The 22,121-nt window shown below is 44.6% G+C and overlaps 1 protein-coding gene across 3 annotated transcripts in view; it reads left to right on the top strand.

Moving 5' to 3' along the window:
* Window positions 1-22,121, top strand: part of CTBP2 (C-terminal binding protein 2) — a 142,282-nt gene that overhangs the window by 78,202 nt on the left and 41,959 nt on the right. For 2 of the 3 annotated variants that reach the window (XM_074159238.1, XM_074159237.1), the window contains one exon: window positions 1,153-1,312. In XM_074159238.1, coding sequence (XP_074015339.1) covers window positions 1,255-1,312 — 58 coding nt within the window. In that variant the 5' untranslated portion in view covers window positions 1,153-1,254. Of the gene's footprint in view, window positions 1-1,152; window positions 1,313-17,349; window positions 19,043-22,121 lie in introns of those variants that run through there. The other variant, XM_074159236.1, reaches the window with a different exon arrangement.

Genomic DNA, 22,121 nt, shown 5'->3' with positions numbered 1-22,121 from the left:
TTGTATCAGCATCATCTGCCTTCACCTTAAAATATAAAAGAGGATACTGAATCACTGGTAGTATAGCTTAACTCGGTAAAAAATTAGTGCATGTACTGCTGAATTGTTTGAATTCATTTCTCAGCATGAGGTCTCTAATTGTGTGTCTTGATTCATAAATACTGTTGTGGAACTTGCTTTAAAAAAGCTCATACCTGGATTTTACAAGGAAGCTGTTGGATAAAAGTGTCACAATGACACGTTCAGGGTCTGCAGCCTGAGCTCAGGTCGGAGCGTTCAGAGATTAAATGGACCTTTGGCTCTCTGTAGGAACAAAGGCATCAGACCTGAGAGGATCCATTTAGGGTCCTCTGTGTCACCAAAAAGCCTGCAGCTGTTGTCCCTTTGCAGAGCTTTTCTTATAAATCAGCCACACGTACTGCTTTATGGATAGTTGTATTTCATCGGCATTTACAAGTGTGCATGCTAGAAGCGACAACTCTGGCACCCAAAGTTTAATGTTAGCCCTTTGAGTATGAAGGTAAGGACAGGCTATGGTGACAGCTGGAATATGTATCGAGGTCTAGTTGCAAATTCAAGGTCCGTTGATGACTTTTACAGTGTAAGGCTTAAATAAGACGTGAAAGTGGTTTGTGTGTTTGTGTGTATGTGTGTGAAAGTACTGGAAAAGCAAGAGCTACTTTCCCTTTTTTATGTACTCTGTAATAATCTTTCAGTGTCTGTGAGCCTACAAAATAGCTCAATGGATTTTTATCTGCTAGGAATAGATTTTTAAGACACAAATAAAACTGGGAAGGCCATATAGCGCTTCGGCAGTTCTTGTGTACAATGCTGTTTTTTTCTGATCCCGAGGAAAATAAAGGGGCTGTAATCTTGCGGTATAAGATGCGTGACTGGTGGGACGCTGGGGTTAGAATCATAGAATGGTTTGGGTTGCAAGGGACCTTAAAGATCATCTAGTTCCAACCTCCCTGCCATGGGCAGGGACACCTTCCACTAGACCAGGTTGCTCCAAGCCCCATCCAACTTGGCCTTGGGCTGAAAGTGCTAAACTTGCTGCTGTCCTTCCAGAAATCCCGCTCTGCTGTTGGGACCGGGAAGGTCTCACCTGCTGTGCTGGGAATCCTAATGAATCCTTTCGTTTCTCTGCAGGATCGACAGTGGCGGTATGCACGCCCGTTCCTGTGAATTTTCCTAAGCTCCTGGGGGTCTGCTCTGCTTTTTGAATCGGAAAGTTGTAAAATACCGTCAAGAATGGCACTTGTGGATAAACACAAAGTCAAGCGGCAGCGACTGGACAGAATTTGTGAAGGTAAGGGTATGCTCCAGTTTTTCTCTACAGGTTGATAGATGGTTAAGGTAGAATATCTAGTTTTTTCTCTGGTTTTTACAGCACTTAGACATAAAGAGATCCAGGACTAGATCACCTGTCCTCTGTGTTGGTTCAAAATACAGTCACACCAATGTTGAAACAATGGCAAGGGAAATACTGGTTCCTAATTTGGAATTCATTTGTAGTCCTGTGAACAGGATTTTCATTTCATTATCAGGTCTTCTCCTTTTATCCTAATTTCTACTGAAATGATCTTGTCAGTTCCAATTTGAAACATAGCTTAAATTTATACTGTCTTTAGAAAAGAGTTGTGCTCTGTTAAATGTGCTGCTTTCTGGAGGTCTCTTCTGGCTGGAGAAAGAGCCGGGGTGCAGAGGCTGGTGCCATAATTTTCCTCCCTTCCCTCTCCTCGCAGTGCCAGTTCCAGCATCCAGAACACTCAGGGGGCGTGAAAGTAGATCTCCCATAATATTGACTATCATCCTGTGGAAAATTTACCAGTTGTTGTTGGAGTATTCTTATGGTTTGGGGAAAATTGTTAGAACGACTTTTCTTCATTTGGTGTGTGGCAATAAGGCAGACTTGCTGTAAATCGTTCTGTATTAATAGTATGGTACAGTGTCACAGCACAGGTGACTTTCACCTTCTATTTCAATTTTCCAACAGAAAAAGTCTGTAGATAACATTTTCTACTGCAGCTCACGTAGTGTAAGTAACTTATGACGGAAATCAAGTGATGGCAAACAAGCTCTGACATTTTGATGTACCCTCTGATAATTCTCTCATGCAAACTGACACTCGTGAAAGTTTTACCATCGGCAGCAAAAGCAGAACAGAGTGTTATTTTAGGAAGAATATCTTAAGTCATATCTCTTAAAGAGTTCCAGTGTTTATCTGCTCATAAGGAGGTGGATAGTGGCCTGCAGGGTAACAATTTGCATTATTACTTGAATGCCAGCAAGGTGAAATGGGTTTTGCTCATGGATGAAAGCGCAGAGCTCACGGGAAAGTTGCACTGTGTCCATTCAAGCAAAATGTGTGGGGTTTGTGGAGTTTCCAGCGAGTGTAAAATGCTGATCAGCAGGACAGGGTTGGTTTTGCCTTGGTTTTTGCTTACTCTAGCTCGTCAAGTAAAACTCCCTTGCTGTTGCTTTAAACTTGTCATGACTTACTTAGCTCTATTAATTTTGCCCTGTTAATTTTGGAGGGGGGAGGCAAAGCAGAGAAGATGAGAGGTAGGAAGGAGTATCCAGGGCACGTGGCAGTGTGGAGCTGCATTTTTCTCCTATTGAATGTCATAAACACTCAGGTGTAGTATGCTATCTCATCTTCAAAATTTACTTTGAACTTGACTTAAAAGAGTTGCATCAGCTGAGCCTGGATTTTCAAAAGCTGCCTTCCCGGTTTGATGTTTACTATCAGATCTAGTTGCTGAGTGTACAAGAAATTCAAAAGGATCGTACGACAAACCTGCTAACAGAGCTTTAGATGTGATTGAAGTTTAGATTATTTTCCTCTGATATATGAGCTTTTTTCTTCTTTCTTGGTCAACAGATAGTCTTTTCTAATCTGTAAATGTGCAGAAGACATAACTTTTTAAAGTATACTTCATCATTTGCCGCTTGTTTTGTGATTTGATTGAACTGATGGGATTCACAGTTGCGTTGTGTTTATAAGCAAGAGATTAGGACTGAGTGTAAGCAACATTGTAAAAATTACCTTGAAAAATTGAAAAAGCTTAGGATTTTCCAAAATACTAGACTTGTATACTATACTAGCATCTCTGATGGGTATTTTTTATTATAGGCTCCTAATCTTGAATCCTAGTAAAGCACTGAAGAGGGGCCATTCCAGCTGCTGTGCAAACACACTTTGACAAAAAAAAAAAGAGCATTTCTCTTGGTTTTGTCTTGAAAGGTATATGGAAAAATGGTGAAAGATGATGAGAAATTAGGGAACTACTTCAGCAGACTGATGAGAGGAGTCTTTTTGCTAACAGAATGGTGTTCAGTGAGAAGAATCTCCACTGCTCCATCAAGCCGAGTGCAATGTGGTCCAAAGAGTCACTTCTAATAAGTTCCTGTTGTGGGGAAGCACTTGTGCAGCTTTTCTCTTTAAACAAGCGGATGAGCTACAAAGGTGTATTTACCTGATGAAAACCTAAATGTTTTGTAATACATTGGTGGATTTCTGTGCTCTTTATGAAGTTGTGTGTACTGTACCATCACTTCTACTATTCATGGCACAAACCCTTGGAGAGTTTGCTAGGAGCAGACTTTATTCCATCCAGCGGGATGGTGGCAGGTCTGGAGGTGAAATATCCTCAGGCTATGTGTTGTAATCACTGTCCTGAGCACTTCAGGTCTTCATTGCACTCTACAAAACACTACTGAAGGATTCTTCTTCATACGGGCTTACTAAAAACATAACTAGTCACACATTGAGAGAAACAGCTTACAAACTGCCGCAGTATTAAAAGCGTATATTAAGAAGCTGCAGTGTTTGTATTACTCTGTTAAATGTGCATCTGGCATGGAAAAATAATCCAAGCCATAAAAGGGGGTGGTGTCTTTGAAAACGCCAGTTCACAGCCTTTATGGGCAGGTTTATGAGTCTTCCAGGAAGAGAAGCAGTTCAGTCTCATTACGTTACTCAGCTTGACCGGTTCCTCTGTTGTTTTTTTTTTTTAATATATAGCTATGACATCTTTGTATGACAGCATTACTTTTTCCTCTAATCAGGCTATTTTGAAGAGATGAGCTCTTTGCACCAGGTAACGGATTTTGCTCTGGAGGAAAATACGGGTGGGATAAGGGTGCAGACTTGAGGGGATAAAGAATTTTTATGAAGACATTTCGAGCAGTCTGTTAAGAATTAAGCGGGTTTGTGATGCCCGTCCGAGTGAAGCTGAATCGGAGTGTGCTCGCAGTGATTTTGGCTTACCCGTTTCTTTCTTTTCTGGCTGTCCCAGAGAGTTTGGGTGCCGATTCTGTAATTGGATCCATGTGGATGGAAAGATGAATCCAGTGAATGGCTGGGACTTTTGAAAATAATGTATGCGGAGTGGTTTACATAATTCCAGTTTGTGGAATTGTGTCTAATTACGTAGCGGGTCAAAATATGCTTTAGAGGTGGAGCTGCTGGTGCTGTGTTTAGTTAGACTTGTCCAGCACCCCCTAGTTCAGATCCTGTTCCCATTAGCTTGTAATTTTGCCACATTTTAAATTTGTTTGAGCTGAAATTTTCCATTCCATGTAGAGTTTTTACCTCAGGGTGAATGAAAAAAATAGAATTGCAGCAAAAAATTGTGGAGCCGGGTCTGGGTGGGAGAGGGGTGTTGGTTTTGCTGGGTTTGAAACAAAGCAAAGGCACAATCCTGCAGCCGCGGTACCCAACTGCTTTGTTTTGGGTTAAAAGGGTCTGAATTTTGCAGCGGAGTTGCTGTGGTGTCAGGAGTGTGCCTGTTACTGTTCCCAAATTTGGGGCAATTTCTCAGCCTTTGAAAAGAAATGAAGTGAGCACAGCTGAAGGTGGCATCGGGTGCTCTGTGACGCTGCCTGGGGCACAGGGGTGGTGGGTGGGAGGTGGGGACCTCTGCCAGTGCACAGAGGGGGCACGGGGGGAGCAGCAGAGCCAGGTGAAGTTAAGCACAGGGTAAATGGAAGCAAGGACAGAGCCTGCACAAGGAACGGGAGAGTAGGAGACAACTGGCGCTCAGACTTAGGTGCTGTGAGAAATAAGGTTACCCTTATAGAATCATAGAATTGTCTGGGTTGGAAGGGACCTTTCAGATCATCGAGTCCAACCATTGACCTAACACTGCCAAAACCACCACTAACCCATGTCCCTCAACACCACATCCACCCAGCTTTTAAATACCTCTGGGGATGGTGATTCCACCACTTCCCTGGGCAGCCTGTTCCAGTGTTTGATAACCCTTTTGGTGAAGAAATTTTTCCTAATATCCATCCTAAACCTTTCCTGGTGCAACTTGAGGGTGTTTCCTCTTGTCCTATTCCTTGTTACTTGCGAGAAGAGTAAGTAACTCTTAGCTCTAGCTCCCCTCGCTACACCCTCTTTTCAGGGAGGCTGCACAGTGCCCTGGTGAAGGTGGCTTGTTGCAGCCATGTCAAACCATCAGCAGCAATAACCCTCAGGGCAGAAGCTCACCTGCCTTTCATTTAGGAAGTGAGAGGGAGATTTAGGTGTAATTTTTTTCTGTGCTATCTGTGGCAGAACAAGGTGTTTGGCAGTGCCTCCAAGAAACCACTAGTTCAGAAGACCTCAACACTCCTGGTGCGTGGCATCCATCATTCCTGCAGGGCTCCAGTGCTTGCATGAGTCTTTCCCCTGCAAGGAAATAACTCGAGGCATCACTTTTGCTGCCCATCCTGCTGCTTCCTCAGCTGTTCTTTTATCCTAAGCTTCTGTGAATATGGTGTAAAAGATAATAAATAATACCAGGAGCTAGACAGGGGGCGAGGAGCAGCCCTCCACAGTTGCTGGCAGTGTTTTCAGGAGCAGCCTGGCTGGAAAGCCAGAGGAGAAGCTGCTATGGCAGTGTGCAAGGTTGTGTTCTCATTTCCTCATGAAATGTAGGAGCTTAACGGGGACACAGCAGTTCTGGTGGCACATCCAGGACAGACAACGGGAGTGTGTAAAACACAGGTTCTCCAAGCCCACTGAATTCCTCTTCGATGATCCTATGTGCTGCCTCTGCTCCGTACCATGGCAACTGCGCTACCGTCCTGCTTCCAACACCAGTGCCGTGAAATTTTAATGCCTGGCTTTATAGGTTAAAGTTTGTGCTGACATTTATGAGTCAGTTAAGCTTTCAACACAGGCCCCGAAAGTGGCAGTCCTGAGATGAACAAGAAGCGAAGAGAAAAAATAATCGCATGGCCAAGTGAGCCCAGACATTTTCTGATAAGAGTTTTTGCTTCAGGATTTGTCATTATCCAGTGGGAAATCATGTCCTTACACGTCAGTTTGTGCCACCAAAGCTGTCTGTACTTTGCAAAATATCAGAACTGCTTGCAGTGCTGCACAAGCCATTCATGTTCTTTGTTTCCTTTCAGATCCTTTAATATGTCTAGTGGCTGATAAATGCCAGTCACATAATACTTCCCAGTGCTTAATGCACGAGTGTCTTGGCTTTTTGTCTTATTGACTTATATTCTGAGTGGCACCTTAGTGTCCTCTTTGGATGAAGCTTCCATAGTGCTACGTGTAATTCATATTTCCTGAAGGAATTCCTCAAATATTTACCTTCCAGTCACTATAGTATCTGTTTGTGGCCTTGACCCTCCACATCCCCTCCGTTATCAGTGGGAGTGGAGTACCACCATGGATACTGATGGCTCTTGGATAGGTCTGAGTCCTTTGATGCTATAGTTAGTCTTGAAAAGCTTGAATAAGCACCTTCCCATGATACACTGGCCAGTTGGGATGGTGGTTTTCTCTCCATTCGCATGTTTCCCCATTGATTTTGTGGCCGTTCAAAGGAAAAGGAACAGGAGCACTGGAGTGAGGTACTTGCATTTTCAGGCAGAAGCTGGAAACTCAAGACTAACTAGGAAATGCCTTTCTTCCTCCAGCAGCCAGTTCAGTTGATTGCTTGTTATTTGTTTGCGGTGGTGTCTGCTGTTCTGCTGGATTTTGACGAAGCCTTCATTAAGGAGGGTGTCTGCTCTGAAGAGTTCACAGCACAGGGCACCTGATGGTTAAAACAAAGTACAAATGATCTGAAAAGGAGCTGATGTCAGCAGCTGCTGCTCGGAGCAGAATCCACACGTCCTGCAGCAGATGGGAGACAATGTGGCCCTAGTCCTGCACATCCGTGTGTGTGTCCAGTCACCCCTTGGCATTAGATTTGGGGAGCTCTTCCAGCTGCAGTTGCTGAACATTTCCCAAACAACCCAGCAACCAAAAATCTGGAGAATTTTCTGCTGGGTTAGTGGTCTGGGTTTCTCACTGAAGGTTCAGCAGGATGTGGGGAAGGTGCTGGAGAGCACAATGCGAGCAGAGGAGGTGGGAGAAGTCTGGGAGCACTGGTGGGGTTAATTTTTTTGCAAAGGTGGGAATGGGTCTATGAAATAGGGGAGGGAATTTGGGGAAGGAAAAGATGGTTTCATCATCAACAAAGTTACCTCGGCTGGGGCTGCATAAGGCTAGTTAAGTCATTTCAAGGGTGGACAGAAATTCTGTATTCCACATTTCCACCTGTGATCGAAGTCAATGCAAACCATATCCAGTAATATTTGAATAAATATATAATGTAACGCTACTCTGGTAAATACAAACCTGGGTCTCTGGCAGGGGTGCTTTTTATCTGCTGTTTATTCCAGTTTCTCATCCATAAAAGTGGACTTAATATTCACACTTTCGTTTATTGCTTGTGGAGCACTTTCTTATCGTTAAAATCTTGTCATTAAAAAAAAAGCCAACACAACAACCCTCAGTAGAAGTGCCCCTGAAGAATTGTAATGGTGCTGGCTTTTCAGCAGTGTTTGAACAGTGTGTCCTTGAGGTCTGGGCTCACACACCACTAACGGCAGAATACGGAATAGGTTCTCATTCAACAACTACAGTCCATGTGTGCTAAAAATAGAGGAACCTCGCTCGTGGAAGCAGATGGCAAAATGTACTTAAAAACTACAAGGCAGTCAAAATGAAAGTTGTACAAGGAACCTGAATTCTAGCGTTCTCTCTTTTTTCCAGGCCTCTGTTTTGTTAACATGGTATTGTGTAGGAAATAATCAGTTATAAGACATTGTGGTACGTGTAATGCCAGAAAAGGAATTGTTTCAATGCTCAGCGTCTCTCTTCCAGATCTTTGCACATCTGAGGGGCTCGGGACTGACTCGGCAACTCTGGAAAGGGGCTGCCTCCAGTTCTTCCTCCTTTGTGTAATATAACGGTGGCCAAAATGACTATGTTTGACATTTGGGTGGAGGAATTTTCTTCCATTCTTGCAAATTTGAATGCCAAGTAGCATCTGATAATACTTATTTTTACTGCTTAGAAATAGAATCCTATTATCTCAGGAAATTCTTATCACCACTAGTCATTTGATGAGAAACAATGAGTTAAAGATGATATCAAGTGTGGAAGAAACTGCTTGTCCTGAGTAAAAGTGACTTACTTAGAATAAATATAGACCCCTTTTTTTTTTCCTAGTGGATTTGAGTTTCTTTGTTCTGTGAATATAAAACACAGTATAAAGATTTCTCTCCCACAATAAAGCTTTTTACTGTTTTTTTTTTTTTTTGTTGGTTTTTTTTTTTTTTTGAGTTTCCACCTCAAAGCACATAAACCATCAGGCTTTTAAGGAAGGGTTGCTTACCACATTTTGCCTAGAGAGATGGCAGAGTTAGCTTGTCGGATCCTCTGCCGTTGCACCCTGTGCTGATTTATGTTAACTGAAAATCTGTCTGGCTGCTCCTCCTAATGTTTGCTCTTCTTAGAGTCCATATGAAGTTCCTTGGCCTTTGTGGAGGTTTCAGAAAATCACTTCAAATTCACGCAAAAGCTGGGTTACACCTTGTTTTACCAGTGTGGGCAGTGAAAAGTATTCCCTCCAGCAGTGCTCTCAATTACCCCTTCACTGACAGAGGCATAGCAGGTTTGGGAATTACTCGTCAATAATAGGCTTTGTTAAAATTTTAAGATTTTTTTAAAAAATTGGCAGAATCCTGTGGATGAAGAGAATTCAAGCAACCTCAGTGGGTGCGCAGACATTACTCAAGCTTAGTCACCTTATTCCCTGATTTTCAACCCTTTTGCTGTGCTGAATCAAGAACTCTCTGTATTTATAAGTGGGAATTTTCTGTTTTGTGGTGGAGGTACTCTGTAGCTCGTATTTACAGGTATGCTGTTGTGCCTACAGCATGGAGGCATAGGCTGCTCTAATAGTATTCCAGTTTTCTGTAGATTTTTTTCTATACATTGACTTATGTGCGGTCTATCTGCTGCAACGTGCCATGGGGGGATATGCATGACAAGATGTGCGACTTGAGCCAGAAATGAAGCCAGCCTGACAAAATCCCCCAGGCATCCAGTAAAGAGTAAGACACATTTAGATAAGGTTACAGACAAAAATTTCATTAATTTGGTATGCAACTTTGTTGTAATAGATATATGGCTCAAGCTATGGCAAGAAGGAGAGCTCCCCTTTCCCTGAGACTTGAGTGCTCTATGCACAGAAATGGGAAAAAATACTTCTGTTGTTTTCTCCCTGTGTTGAAGCCCACATTTGTAATTTAATATGTGTCTAAATTCTGCCTTGTATTTTTCCATTTTCCCCAGCCTTAAGACAAGGTTCCATGTAACGCGCTTTATAACTTCATGTCATTAATTAAGAAACAATTACAGCTGATGACTTCAATACCATCAACTTAATTTTCCTCCTTACCACATTTCCCATTTAAATTAACTGGTTTATGGATTAACATGTTGTCATCGTATCATTTTTTCTCCTTACTCTAAATCCTCCCCCGCATTTAAAGATTACTCAGAAAGATGATAATATTCCCAGAATATGCAATGAGAAGCCGCGTTAAGGGGTTTTTGGAGCAACGGCCTCGGGGCAGCCCAGTCGCATATTCCCGAGCTCTGGAGTCTCCAGCAGAGAAGCCCCCCCCAGCATCCAGGGGGTGGAAGTTGGCTGCTTTGCCTCTTCTAAATATGATGGGAAACGATCAGTCCTTGGGGACAGATGAGAACGGGATGGATTTTCCTTCAAAATACCAGAAAAAAACCTCGTTTCTAGCTTCTAGTTAGAATCTTTCCAGGACTGACGACGTTTGAATCTGGACCGGACTTTTAGGTTTGATTCTGATTCTACTGAATATTTACTAGTAAATATTTTGACAGGAGTAGGACATCTGGCTATACTAAAGCAAAGCTGCAGAGAAACACATTACACAACTTTTCTTTTATATTTTTTTGGTATCCACAAACAGATGTAATGGATCGAAGTGCCAAAACAGTGAAGGTTTTCATTATGTCTTTTATATCTGAGAGCTTTCTTCAAAGAGCAAGTTTTCTAGAGTTGGTTGTGCATTTTTGTTGCCTTAAAATTAAACAGCATTGATCATTTCTTACTGACACTTTTATATAGCCCATTAGCTTAACACAGTTAATTTTTTTTAGATTGTCTTTTTAGTATTTTATAAAAATAACACTCTCTGCTGCCATCTAGCACCTCAAAACTTAGCAGTAAGCAGCTTCAGTTCACAAAATAGCCCATAGTTACAGATTGACACTCATTTTTGAGAGAAAATAGTGTCACTGCCTGCTAATGATAAGAGGTATTTGATTGAATCAGCAAATGAACCAAAGCAAGGGATGCAGGTCTGGCAGCTTCCGCCTCGGGGTCATCCCTGTGGGGGAGCAGCCGCCCCCCGTAACCCTCCCCATGGATGGGGACGGACCACGGTAAGATGTACCTGCAGATGTGGTCCTTCCACATTTAATACTTTGATTTGATTATTACAATACAGTAATACAAGACAGCAATCTTGTAAAAAAGCAATGCATAAATTTTTTTTTAGCTGAAGTATTGTTATCTCCTGGTTTGTTTTGGGTTTGGTTTTTATCTGCATGGGGTCTGTGAGGGAAGTACATGTTTCAAGCTCTTGGCATCATCAGGGGAAGTAAGGCAGAGAGACACCCTGAACCCCAGCCTGTTTATCTCCTCAGGACCATGTTACGATCTAGTAATTAATTATTTTTTATGCAAAGCCCAGACATGCATGTCAGAGTTCAGATTTACAATATATATTCATTTAACAATGGATTTCTCTACTGCTTTCTGGGACAGATATAATTCCCATGCTTTTCAATACATGTGCTATTTAAATCTTGATCCTGAATTCTTATTAAAAATGATGAGATTTGACCTTAAGGTCTAATACCCAGTTTTGGAGACAAGGTGCTTGATGTGATTTCTAGAGGATTATTTTTAAGAGCATTCGTAGATTAGATCTTTGCGTGTAGTTGAGGGATGTGCCCAATGAACCTTGTCTGCTGGCTTTTAGACTGCCGTTCAGCATCCAGATTGATTTTTATTTTGTAGTCCTTCAAAGTGTGTAGTTTTGTGGTGTAGGGATACATCTGATATTTTTATTATCCCTTTGTTGATGCAGGAATGTGACGATGCTGTTTCTGCTAACTTTTATTGGAGTCTCCCCACACTTAAAGGCAAAATTGTTTCTTATTGAAGTTTCAAGAACTTGTAGGGCTCATTCCGACGGCTCAAAGTGTGGTTTACAGCTGGGCTTCTTGTTTTTAACTGAGAGTGAATTTTAGATGATTGCTAACTTCCTGCATTTGTTACCTGCAATTCGGTTTTCATCCCAGACAGCAAATCAGCAGGGCTTTGCCGGGGAGAGGATAACTTGAGGTGACAAGTTACCGCGTAGCTGGTCGGGGTGTGCATGCCTTTATTCTGCAATAAATCCAAGTAAATGGAGGTAGGGAACCCTTCGCTGAGAGAGGGGTGAAATGCCTCCAGCTGGAGAGTTGGTGGCACGTGGCAGTGATTTGAGAGGCAGCGCTGGCTGGAGGCTGGGAAGGAGCCTGACTCCTACACCAAACTCCTTCCCATCCTCTCTCCTCATGTTGATGTGTGGGGTTTTGGGGGGATTCTTGGGAAATTACTCACAACAGCAGTGCAATACTGTGTTATCACTTTTGAGCGTAAATGTCTGCTTTATTTGGCATGGGAGGTAGGCTCCTTTGCTGTGCCTCCACATTTATTTCGGTACAACTTGGACCTTTTATTTTCCATGTGCAGGGACTCATTTGTATGTAACCAGTGGGAAGGGCAACTGAACCCAGTTACAGATTCCAGTTTGTGCGTAACATTGAGAGGCAGCGTGTGCCGGTGCATTCCTGGAGCTTGTACCGCATGCGAGCCAACGGTTACGGCACATTTCTATCCCTGTGCCGGGGGGTTGAGTTACAAATGGATGTAAGCTTTTGTTTTTTTGCTTTAAAGTCATCGAAATACGGAGTTACATGAGGCAATGATTGTTTAATAATCGGCTGATCTTAAGGGTGTTTTGTTGTAACGCACCAAGTTGGTATTTGAGAGTGTTTTGTTGAAGTTACAAAGCATCTATGCTTTTGGTTTGGAAATTGGTAAAAGCATGTGGCATGGCTTCAAGTGCTGAGTGCTTTCAGATGCTGTTCTGTTCCTTTGATTATTGAAAATGATTCCGGCACAATCCTGCTAATTTTCTCTTTGTAGTCCTCTAATTTCAGGAGACTGTTAGAAAGTCCATCTAGGCAGAGTGCTTATTGCCACTGTGAGAGAGATTTTACAGAGCCAAATTTTAGCAAATGCAGTAATTTTCAAGTATTTGGAACATTTTCTTCCTGCTTTTCTTCTCCTAATTTTTTTTTTTTTTTTAATTTGCGCACACACATCATTCATGGTGTGCGCTGTTCCTTTTCCTCTCCATAGCATCCATTGTATCCCCCAGTATAGTTTAGCACCATTTCTGCTTCCCTGGCATCCAGCAAAGCTAATCGTGGGAGGACGATGCTCAGAAAAACCTTCCTGAGCTTTGGGGGTCGTTAGGGTCAATCACACCTGGTCCTTGAAAGCCCAGGCACTGAGGGCAGAAGCGTTTATCCCTCTTGTAGCTTTGTACCTTGTCACCTGACAACATATGACAAACACTGATTAATCTTAACATCGTCTGAACGTGATAGGTGTATATTATTATATCTTTCTTGATGGAAGGGGAATATGTGAGTAAGAAATTAAGCAATTTACTCGCTTACAGTGGCAGACTGAAGTATAAAGGCTGGGTGTCCTGATACCTGCTCTCTCCATTAACATGAGCTATATTTGTTCTCTAGAGGATTTTTCACTACCAGGGGTAGGATTCCGTTGCCTTTGAAAGAGAAATAGCCTTTCCAACACTGATGCACCTTACAGTTCTTGCCAGAAATTATATTTGGCATATTCACTACATTGTTTCAGTTCCACTCTCTCCCAGAATGAAATAATTTGGGAGAAAACATCAACGTTTTGCTACATTAAAAATCATTTTTTCCAATAGAAACAAGATTTAAACTCATAATTGAAAAGTATTTTACAATAATAAAAAGCAAAACTAAAACCAGTCTGTACTATTTTGTTGCACAGAGTAATTTCTCCACCAACTTGCTTTCAGAATTTGAAATGAAATGTTTTAAATCAATGTGAATTAAATTTCACATCCAGCCTCCCCCAAGTCAGTGCTACAACCACCAAAAAATGTTGTTTACACAGTTGTGTCACAGCTTTAGCATCCTGATTTCTTATCATGGTTTTTATGGGTAAACCAGGCTTTCTCCTCGTGGGAAGAAAACTGCACTTTCTAGCACTAAGATATTTGTTTCATATCCACTGCGAGTTGTTTTCAGAACCAGATTTCATGCCATCGATTTTTGAAAGTGGGGTTTAAAAGAGGGCCCACCTTTCTTCTACTCTGTCCTTATGTTTTTTTCAGAGCAGACTTCTTCTGTAGTTGTTGTATCATAGCAAACTTTACCCTGTATTACATCAAGACTAAACTGACACTCGGGGTATTAAGTCAAAACTGTGCATTTTTCACGTGATCTGAAATACCAGAGCATTTAATCTCTTGATCAGCTTTGTTTTTTTTTTTCTTTCGTGTGTGGTTTTTTTTCCACTCCCAAATATCTCTAGAATTAAAAGATAAAGGGAGAATAGATTTTCCGCCTGTCCCACAGTCCTTCATCTCCCCCTCATGTCGGGAATGCCGGTGCCTCCTCCGCTCCCGAGAAGCGCAGATGAGCATTATGTTGGGTTGTGCCCCGGTGCCTCCACATCCTCTCTTGGCCATTGCTGCCTGGGCCTGAATTCAGAAATAGCTACGGAGTTACGGGAATTTGCATAGGCGCTGCCTTTAAAGAGTGCCAAAAAAGGAAAAATAAAAGACCCTTACTGCCCATTCATAAATATTTCATTCTGATCATTTTTTATTCATTTCTTGATTCACTGGGGGTATAACGTTTCCTGTGGTGCCGTGGTGGTATGGGAGGATGCCCAGCTCCACGGCTCCTGGGCACATCTTCCCCTCTTGGTCTGCGAGAAGAGCAGAGCCCTCCAAAGAGGACATCTGCCCCGTGGCTGCAGAGAAGAGTACAAGTCCTACAGCCCCTGGTCCTGCAAGTGTTTACCTCTGGTTAGCTTGGAGCGCAGGAATAATTAATTTGTTCCATTGAGGTCAGTGCTTATGGGGTAAATCATCCATATGCATAAGCGTTCCCGGCGGCAGGTCTGAAGTTAAAGTTTCCTGGCTCCTGCAAAGTGGGCGTGAGAAGAGCACGTCCTCCTGCCCAAGGGCTGCGAGGTTGTGCCCGTGCAAGGGCAGCTTGGTACAATGGCGCAGGGCTGGTTTTCAGGGCTCCTGCGCTTGCGCTGAAGGGAGTTTGGAGATGGATCTTCTGGTCCTGCTGTCACCCATGTGTGCACTGGAGCCGGGCAGGGCACGGCCACCAGTTACAGATCTGGTGGTTTGGGCGAGGTCTTTTTTGTGTGTCCATCATGCAAACCCAAGGGCTTATTAAAGCTTTTGTTCTTTTCAGAGGTAATAAATGCTCAAATCTCCCTTCAGGCTTCCCTTGCAGTTGTTCAAGATCAGCACTTTTTTAAATTTAGTTTCTCTGTGGCATGGTTTTTTCCATTGTCAACCAGGGCTTAACTTGGTGGCTGTGTTCATTAGTGTTTTCTTTGAGGACAATGGTGGAAGATGCCGTTGATCTATAGACCAGGATTTTATTATTTTTTCATATACATTTCTTCTGCTGCTTCAAAACAAACAAATGGCACAGATCTCACTGTATCCAGTTGGGAATACATTTTATTCTTTAGCAAAATGTTGTTGTAATAAAATGTTTTTGTTTGTTAAAATGTTCTCTGCTTTATTTATAAGCCACAAATGTGTCTTCCCGTTTTGACTCTCACAAAAGAAGAAATTTTCCAATGTGCCTTAAGTTTGTTAGTTAATTCAATATGATGCCAATCAGATATTCTCTGAGAATTGCATAAATAATCTTTTGGGGCCCGTGTTTTGCGTGTCTGTGTAATATCCAACACAATTTTAAAGACTGTGGTTCTTGGGGATGGAATTGAAGGAGGAGAGAATGTTTGAAGAGGATTTATAATATTTACTGCAATAAAGAAATTTAGGGATTACTCAAAGATCCTGTCAGTATTTGGGTCAGAAATATAGCCCAGAGGTATTAGGATGATAGGCAAGTATAAGCATTAGACTGTATTAGTGATTTAGCTATCGTAATAGCACAATGGTCTATCACGTGATGGCTAGTGCACTAAACATTTATTGTGGATTAGCTGGGAAAAACGTGCAAGCTGTCTTGCAAACAGACCAGGGAAGGTGACTGATATTCCTTTTATTGGGTCCATCCTGGAAGGGGGCGTGTTGGAGGTGAAGAAATTTGTGATCACAGCAGAGAAAGGCAAAATCTTTTCCATCTGATTTTTTTTTTTATTAAAAACGGGAAATGTTTCTTCACTTGCAGTGGTTAGCAAAATAAGTAACGGCTGACCTGTTCTTCTTTGAAAAGGAGTATTTGAGCATGAGCAGCATCTAATAATTTAGGTGCGTGTTTTAGGGACTATTTAATATCTCCTCTGAAAATGGTGACTATATGTGGAAATTTTTATTACATTGCCAAATAACGATTTTCTGTGGTGTGATTCCATCTAAATCCTTTTGCCTACTCTAAGTGTAAAAAAAAAAAAAAAGCTAAATCCGTATGAATATTGAAATACTGCTAGGTACAAATTGAGTTTTGTCTGATGTTTCTCAGTGTTTTCCCATCTCATAAACATGTAGTTTTTCCAAAGGAAGCCGGAGATAATAGGCAAAAGTCTACTGTTCCTTTTTGCTTTGTAAAACCAGGCTTTAGATTCTTTGATCCTCCCCTCCTTTTCAGTGACCTCTGCTAGGGTCTTAAAATTATACATTCCAGATTACACCTCCACAATTTTCTGTCCTGGGATGATGAAAGGATTTGCGTATTATGATAATAATGTAAAGAATCCTTTTGGAGCCTAGTTAGTACAGCTAATTTGAAACTACAACAAAAAATGTAATTTCCAAAGCAAATTACAATATTCATAAAGTGTTAAACAGATACCTAACTAATTTCTAATCGCTTTTCTATTCTTGAGTATCTCGCATTGGCCTTTTTTTCAGGCCGGCCTGCTTGCTCGCTCCCATTTAATTTGTCCTTAGCTGTGTGCGGTGGATTAGCATTTCATCAGGGTGGATTAAGATTGAGCTGACACTGAAGCTTTCTTTTTTATTTTTACATGCGCGTGTGTGGGGACAAGCAGATGCACGCACGTTTCGTTATCTCACTGCCGATCCCTGGAGGGTGCTGGTGTGGACGGGAGTCCCGAACACGCGAGGAAGGGGACAACTGAGGCAGATGAAACGCGTGTTAAAAACCTAACATGCAAAGAAAAATTAAAAAAAAAAATCATTCCCTGGGGAGAAATTGCATTGAGGTTGCTGGCTGGGTCGGCGCGGGAGGTTTCATCGGGCTAAAATGATGTCACATGGAGCGAGGGCTTTAGCGGTTTTATTTAGCTCCTAATCCCCGCACACACTGCCGGGCCAGTTGTCCATGTGCGCGCGCCGTCCCCAGCGGCAGAGGATAAAGCATCTGGGCCGAGCGCGGCCGCCCTCTTCTGCGGCAGCACCGCACGGGAAGGCTCTCTCCCCGCCGCCGACCTGGAGCCAGAGCGGGAGGCAGCGGCCGCGGCGCGCTTTGCCTGCTAAGGTTTCAGAGAATTAATAATTCAGGCAACACTTTGAAAGGCAAAACCGCCGGGCGGGGGTTTCTTGAAGTCCCGGGAGGGCTCAGGCGGAGCACGGTCCAGGTTTTGATGCACGCTGGAGAAGCGCTGAGAAGGAAGGTGCCTCCTCTTCTACGTTTTGACGGGAGCCAGCGGCCTCGTGGCGATGCCCATCCCAAGCAAGCATCCCAACATCGGCCGCTCGCAGAGCTGGGATGCTGCCGGCTGGTATGAAGGAAACTGGGAGAACGAGAACGCCTTCGAGTACCAACGGCCGCCGGGCCGGAGGAGCTCCCTGACCTACGGCGGTGAGGGCGGCTGGTACGAGCCACCGCGAGCCAACGATATCATCTTGCAGGGCGGCGCAGACCTGAAGCAAGAGGCGTACCCGTACCAGGATGCCGCCTTCGCCCCGGGGCCCCTCAGGAAAGGCTCCGTCCCTGACTTCACCTACTGTGACCGACAGGCAGCCATGGCAGGCCGGGGCTCCCTGCCACCCCAGGATTACTACAGCGACCCGTCCCTGTCGGCTAGGTCACCCAAGGACCCCCGCTGCTACCGTGACCACATGGTGAGCAGGCCGCTGGCCAGCTACGGGGTGCCTGGCAGCCGGCTGTCCTGGGACCAGGCCCCGGTCCGTCCGCCCGCCCCGCCGGAGGCTGCCCGTCTCTACAGGGACCCCAAGATGGCCCTGGACGGGCAGCGGATGCGTGGCAGAGATATCTCCCCGGCACGGTATGGCGTGGAGCCCCCTGGCCCGCGGTACGCAGCAGAGCCGCCCGCCTTCCCCGGCAGACAGGCCTACAGTGATGGGGCGGAGCGGCCCCCCGAGCCGGCAGGGGCCAGGCAGGCCGCCCCCACCTGCCTGGTGGTGGACCCCACCGGCAGCGCTGGGAGCAGCTATGGGCCAGGCAGGGAGAGCGCCGGTACCAAGGGTCCTTACGACAACTACGAGGCAGCGGTGGCCACCCCATCCCACCCGCCGGTGCCCACCACCTTCCCCGGGACAGAGGGGAAGAGGAGCTTTGACCCTGAATTCGTGGCGCTGCTCCGTGCGGAGGGTGTCTCGGAGAGCACCTTCGCCGCCCTGATGCAGCAGGGCTTCGACTCCCCCAACCTGCTGGCCATGATGGAGGAGAACGACATCAAGTCAGTGGCTCCCAACCTGGGGCAGGCCCGTGTGCTCTCCCGCATCGCCCACAACTACAAGGCCGAAATGCAGTTGCAGAGGCAGGAGCGGAGGAGTGGGGCGCTGCGTCCCAGGACCCGCTCCAACAGCTTCAGCCACCGTAGCGAGCTGCCGGGCGACTACGGGGTGCCCCTCGGCTCGGGGCCCACCACAGATGGTCCTGCTGCCCCGCAACCCCTGCCTCCACTGCAACCTCTGTCCCCGAGAGCGGGGGAGATACACCGACGGCCATCCAGCGCCCCGACCCAGCATCTGCTGGAGACTGCCACCTACCCTGCCTCAGGGGCTCCTCAAGGGCCACCCTTCCTCCCTGGTTCTGGATACAACACCCCTCTGCCTTGCAGCACACACCCACGTCCAGCCTCTGCCTACTCCGCTCCAGCCGGCATGGCCATGACCACCACCAACCCTCACGCCAGCCCCAAAACAGCCTACCCCACCACCTACACCGTGCCCATGGAGCTGATGAAGAGGGAGAGGACCGCGGCAGCATCACCGGCACCGAGCCCGCACGGCAGCCCACAGCTCCTGCGTCGGCCGGGAGCACCGGGGGACGGCAGCCTGGCACCCACCGGACCCACTTTCCCTGCCCAGCTCTCCCCCTACCCGAAGCTCAGCAGGCGCACGGGGCCCCCTGTCATCGTCTCCACCATGGCATCACCTGAACCAAGTAATTTCCAAAGGGTCTTAGCCCATATAGTAATTTAGAACCACCTTGTTGTTGCTTACTTTACACCCCACCCCACCCCCCCAAAAAAAAATACCACATATTGGGGTTTCATGCCTAAAAATTAGACACTTTCCTGTTTGGAAAGGGAGACAAATGGGATTTCTTCACAGGGCTGCACTGGCTGTGTGGAGCTAAAGATGCTGGTTCTTGTTCTGCAGTTAAATTCCAAATATTTTATTTGTTTAGCCAACTTCAGTTAAAAGTGGGCAGTATCTCAGATAATGCGTCCAGGGTTAATGTTGCTGTTCCTGTTGTTTGTAGAGAACGGGAGATTAGATACTGCGCTGGCTGTGCAATTAGGACTACAGGGTTTGCTGCAGATTGACTTTTTACCGCTGTTATCAGGCACAAATGTGTTTCTCCGAGGAAATGGTTAGCATTATTTTGACTAAATTCATCAGATAGCTAATGGTGTTATTTGAGAATTGACTTACCTTTGGCCATTACCTAAGTCTTTTCTTCTTATTATTAATTTGCTGTTTTATCAGGCATACAAAATAAACCCCTTGATTTCCTTCTAGAGATGCCTGTAAGTGAAGCGATATAGCTGTTAAAGTAATAGGTCTGTGCTTAAAACTAAAAGCTTGTCATTAAGCAGTAGAACAATAAAAATGAATGGTGGCTCCTGGTCTTCCCTTCCCCTTCTAGAAATGCTCAGGCCCTTGGCTGCTCAGATGTGAAGCTGGAAAAGCTGAGCAGGCTCCACTTGGGAGATACGTATTGATGGTAACACGCAGAGCCCGACAGAAACTAACCCCCAAAACCACACTGCTAAGTACGAGGAAATTTGGAAAATCCATTCATTTGTGGCTTGACTTGTTTGAAAAACGGGGAAAGAAATCCCTTGAAATGTTTTTCCTGGTAGCGATTCTACGAGCAGGGAATTTTTCTCAGCTGAACTCCCATGCAAACAAGTCGCGAACAATGTGCCGTACCAGTGTACACGCACAAAGCTTTAATAAAAGGATACCATTTATAGGCATAAAGATGGTGCCAAACTGGTGATGCCATTCCACAGGAATCTAAATAAAGAATGATTTGGGGAGTGGAAATGATAAAGTTGTCAAAACGCAGACGCTTGGCGCACCCCTTTCGCTGGCTTACTATGATTGCACAGCTAGGAAGTAGAAGCCATTTCTTTCATGCTTGTGTGTCCTTTATGTAGCTGGTGTAATGTATTAATTTCTTTAAAAAAAATGCTTAAATATTAGGCAACACGTTCTGTGTTGACATGGATCAGATGCGAAAGCAGTACATCCAGGCAGTATTTTTAAATAAACAATTTCTCAAAGCCTGAAAAAAAAAAAGAAAAAAGCCTGGCATAATGCGGGGAACACAAATATGTTCCTTTATTTGCGGTTTTGAGCGGGATTGAGGCAGTCAGTTCCGATGCCGTGAAAGCCCTGGGGCGAGGGACCACCGGACCACATGCCTTGGGAGCAGTCTCCTCTGCTACAAGAAATGGACCCCTCCTTCCCTGTGTCTCATATATAAATTGCAAACCCTGTTCTCTAAAAATGTAGATATTATCCCACCCCTTTAAAAGAATTACCGGTGCGCAACAAGAGGAAGCCGGCAGCGTTTCTGTGCTGCTGAGCTCTTTCTCGCTACTCAGCCCTCTATGGTTTTTTTTTTGCCTACTACCAACTCATTTGCATGAGGATGACATTTGTTGCTCCAGTAATTTCATCTGATAATGGCCAGCTTGCAAAGCGGATCTGAAAACATATTCCTTAATTATGTGTTGCTAAGCAACGAGAGGGTTTGGCCATAATCACAGAAAGATTATCTTCTCATTGAAGTCCCTGAAAGGTTTAGCTGAAGTAGGACCTGTAAAATTGTCTTCATTTTTATTTATTTCCCCTTTTTATTTTCCAAAGAGTCTGGGAGGTTTTCTTCCTGTTAAACTGTATTTTAGAAGTAGAAGCCAAGGTAAGACACATGGCAAATGGAAGGATACGGATTAAAAATGGAAGGCGTGGCGGTTTGTAGATGTTTGAGCCGTGTTGAGGAATTACTCTTTAAGGAACACCACTGCTAAGGAGTCTTCACACTTACACGCGAGGTGATAAGCGAATGTTACAAATATGTTAGGATGTTTTTAAAACATTGAGCGGATGACAGAAACTTGACTAAATCCAGGAAAATCGTATTTGTGAGCAGGAAGAGACAGGACATGTTTTTAGGAGTGACGAGCCTTCTCCTGGCTGTAGCTTTGGCTGTGGATACTCGAGTTGCAAAGTGGAAGCAAGTTCAGTATTAAGCTCTGTCTTTTAAATGCCTGCAAATATTTTCTGTTGGTGTAGGTTGATGTCTTCTCAGTCAGTGGAGGGTCATAAAGTATATGATATAGTCCAGTGGTGTTTTGAAGTTTGTTGTATGGATAGGGGTCTAAAATAAATCATTTTGGTTATTTTTGAAGTCTTGCTGGACTACGTATGGTAGTCTTTCTACAGTGAGCTGTTTCTAGATACCTGATTCATGGTTTTGTGCTGAGCTTTGCCACTCCATGCGGATTCTGCCCAGCTACTGTTTCCTTTGGAGTTTGGGCAGAGCGCCCGCGAGTGGGAGGTGTCTTCTCCTGCCCAGTATTTCTGATGGTAGAGACGGTGACCTGGACAGGGATACAGGCACACGGCAAATGCTTTATGGGCCCTCACTTTGGTAAGGTTAGATAAGGGAAAATCGGCAACGAGTTTTATTGCTGCAACTTCTTTGCATTTCATAAAATAATTATTAAGAAGAAGTTAGATAAATGGCCATTTCTGGGAATTGCAGAGTTATGTGAAGAGAAGGTGGTGAATGAGCACCCTAAACTGTGGCGGGAGTGCAAGCGGGGCATAAGAGTTGAGAGCAATGTCTCCGGAGCTGAGCTGGGTTCCCATCCCGGGAACTCCCCAGCCACGGCTCTGGCAAAGCTGCCACTCTCTGTGGCATCGAGGCCTTGTCCCTGAAGCTGTCAGGAATGGCTTCCCCGGGGAGAAACATCCTCAGAGCTGGCTGCTCCTGCAGCCTTGCC

This window comes from Numenius arquata, chromosome 15 (genome assembly GCF_964106895.1).
Source record: "Numenius arquata chromosome 15, bNumArq3.hap1.1, whole genome shotgun sequence".
Lineage (NCBI taxonomy): Eukaryota > Metazoa > Chordata > Aves > Charadriiformes > Scolopacidae > Numenius > Numenius arquata.
This window is presented reverse-complemented; position numbering and strand designations above follow the sequence as displayed.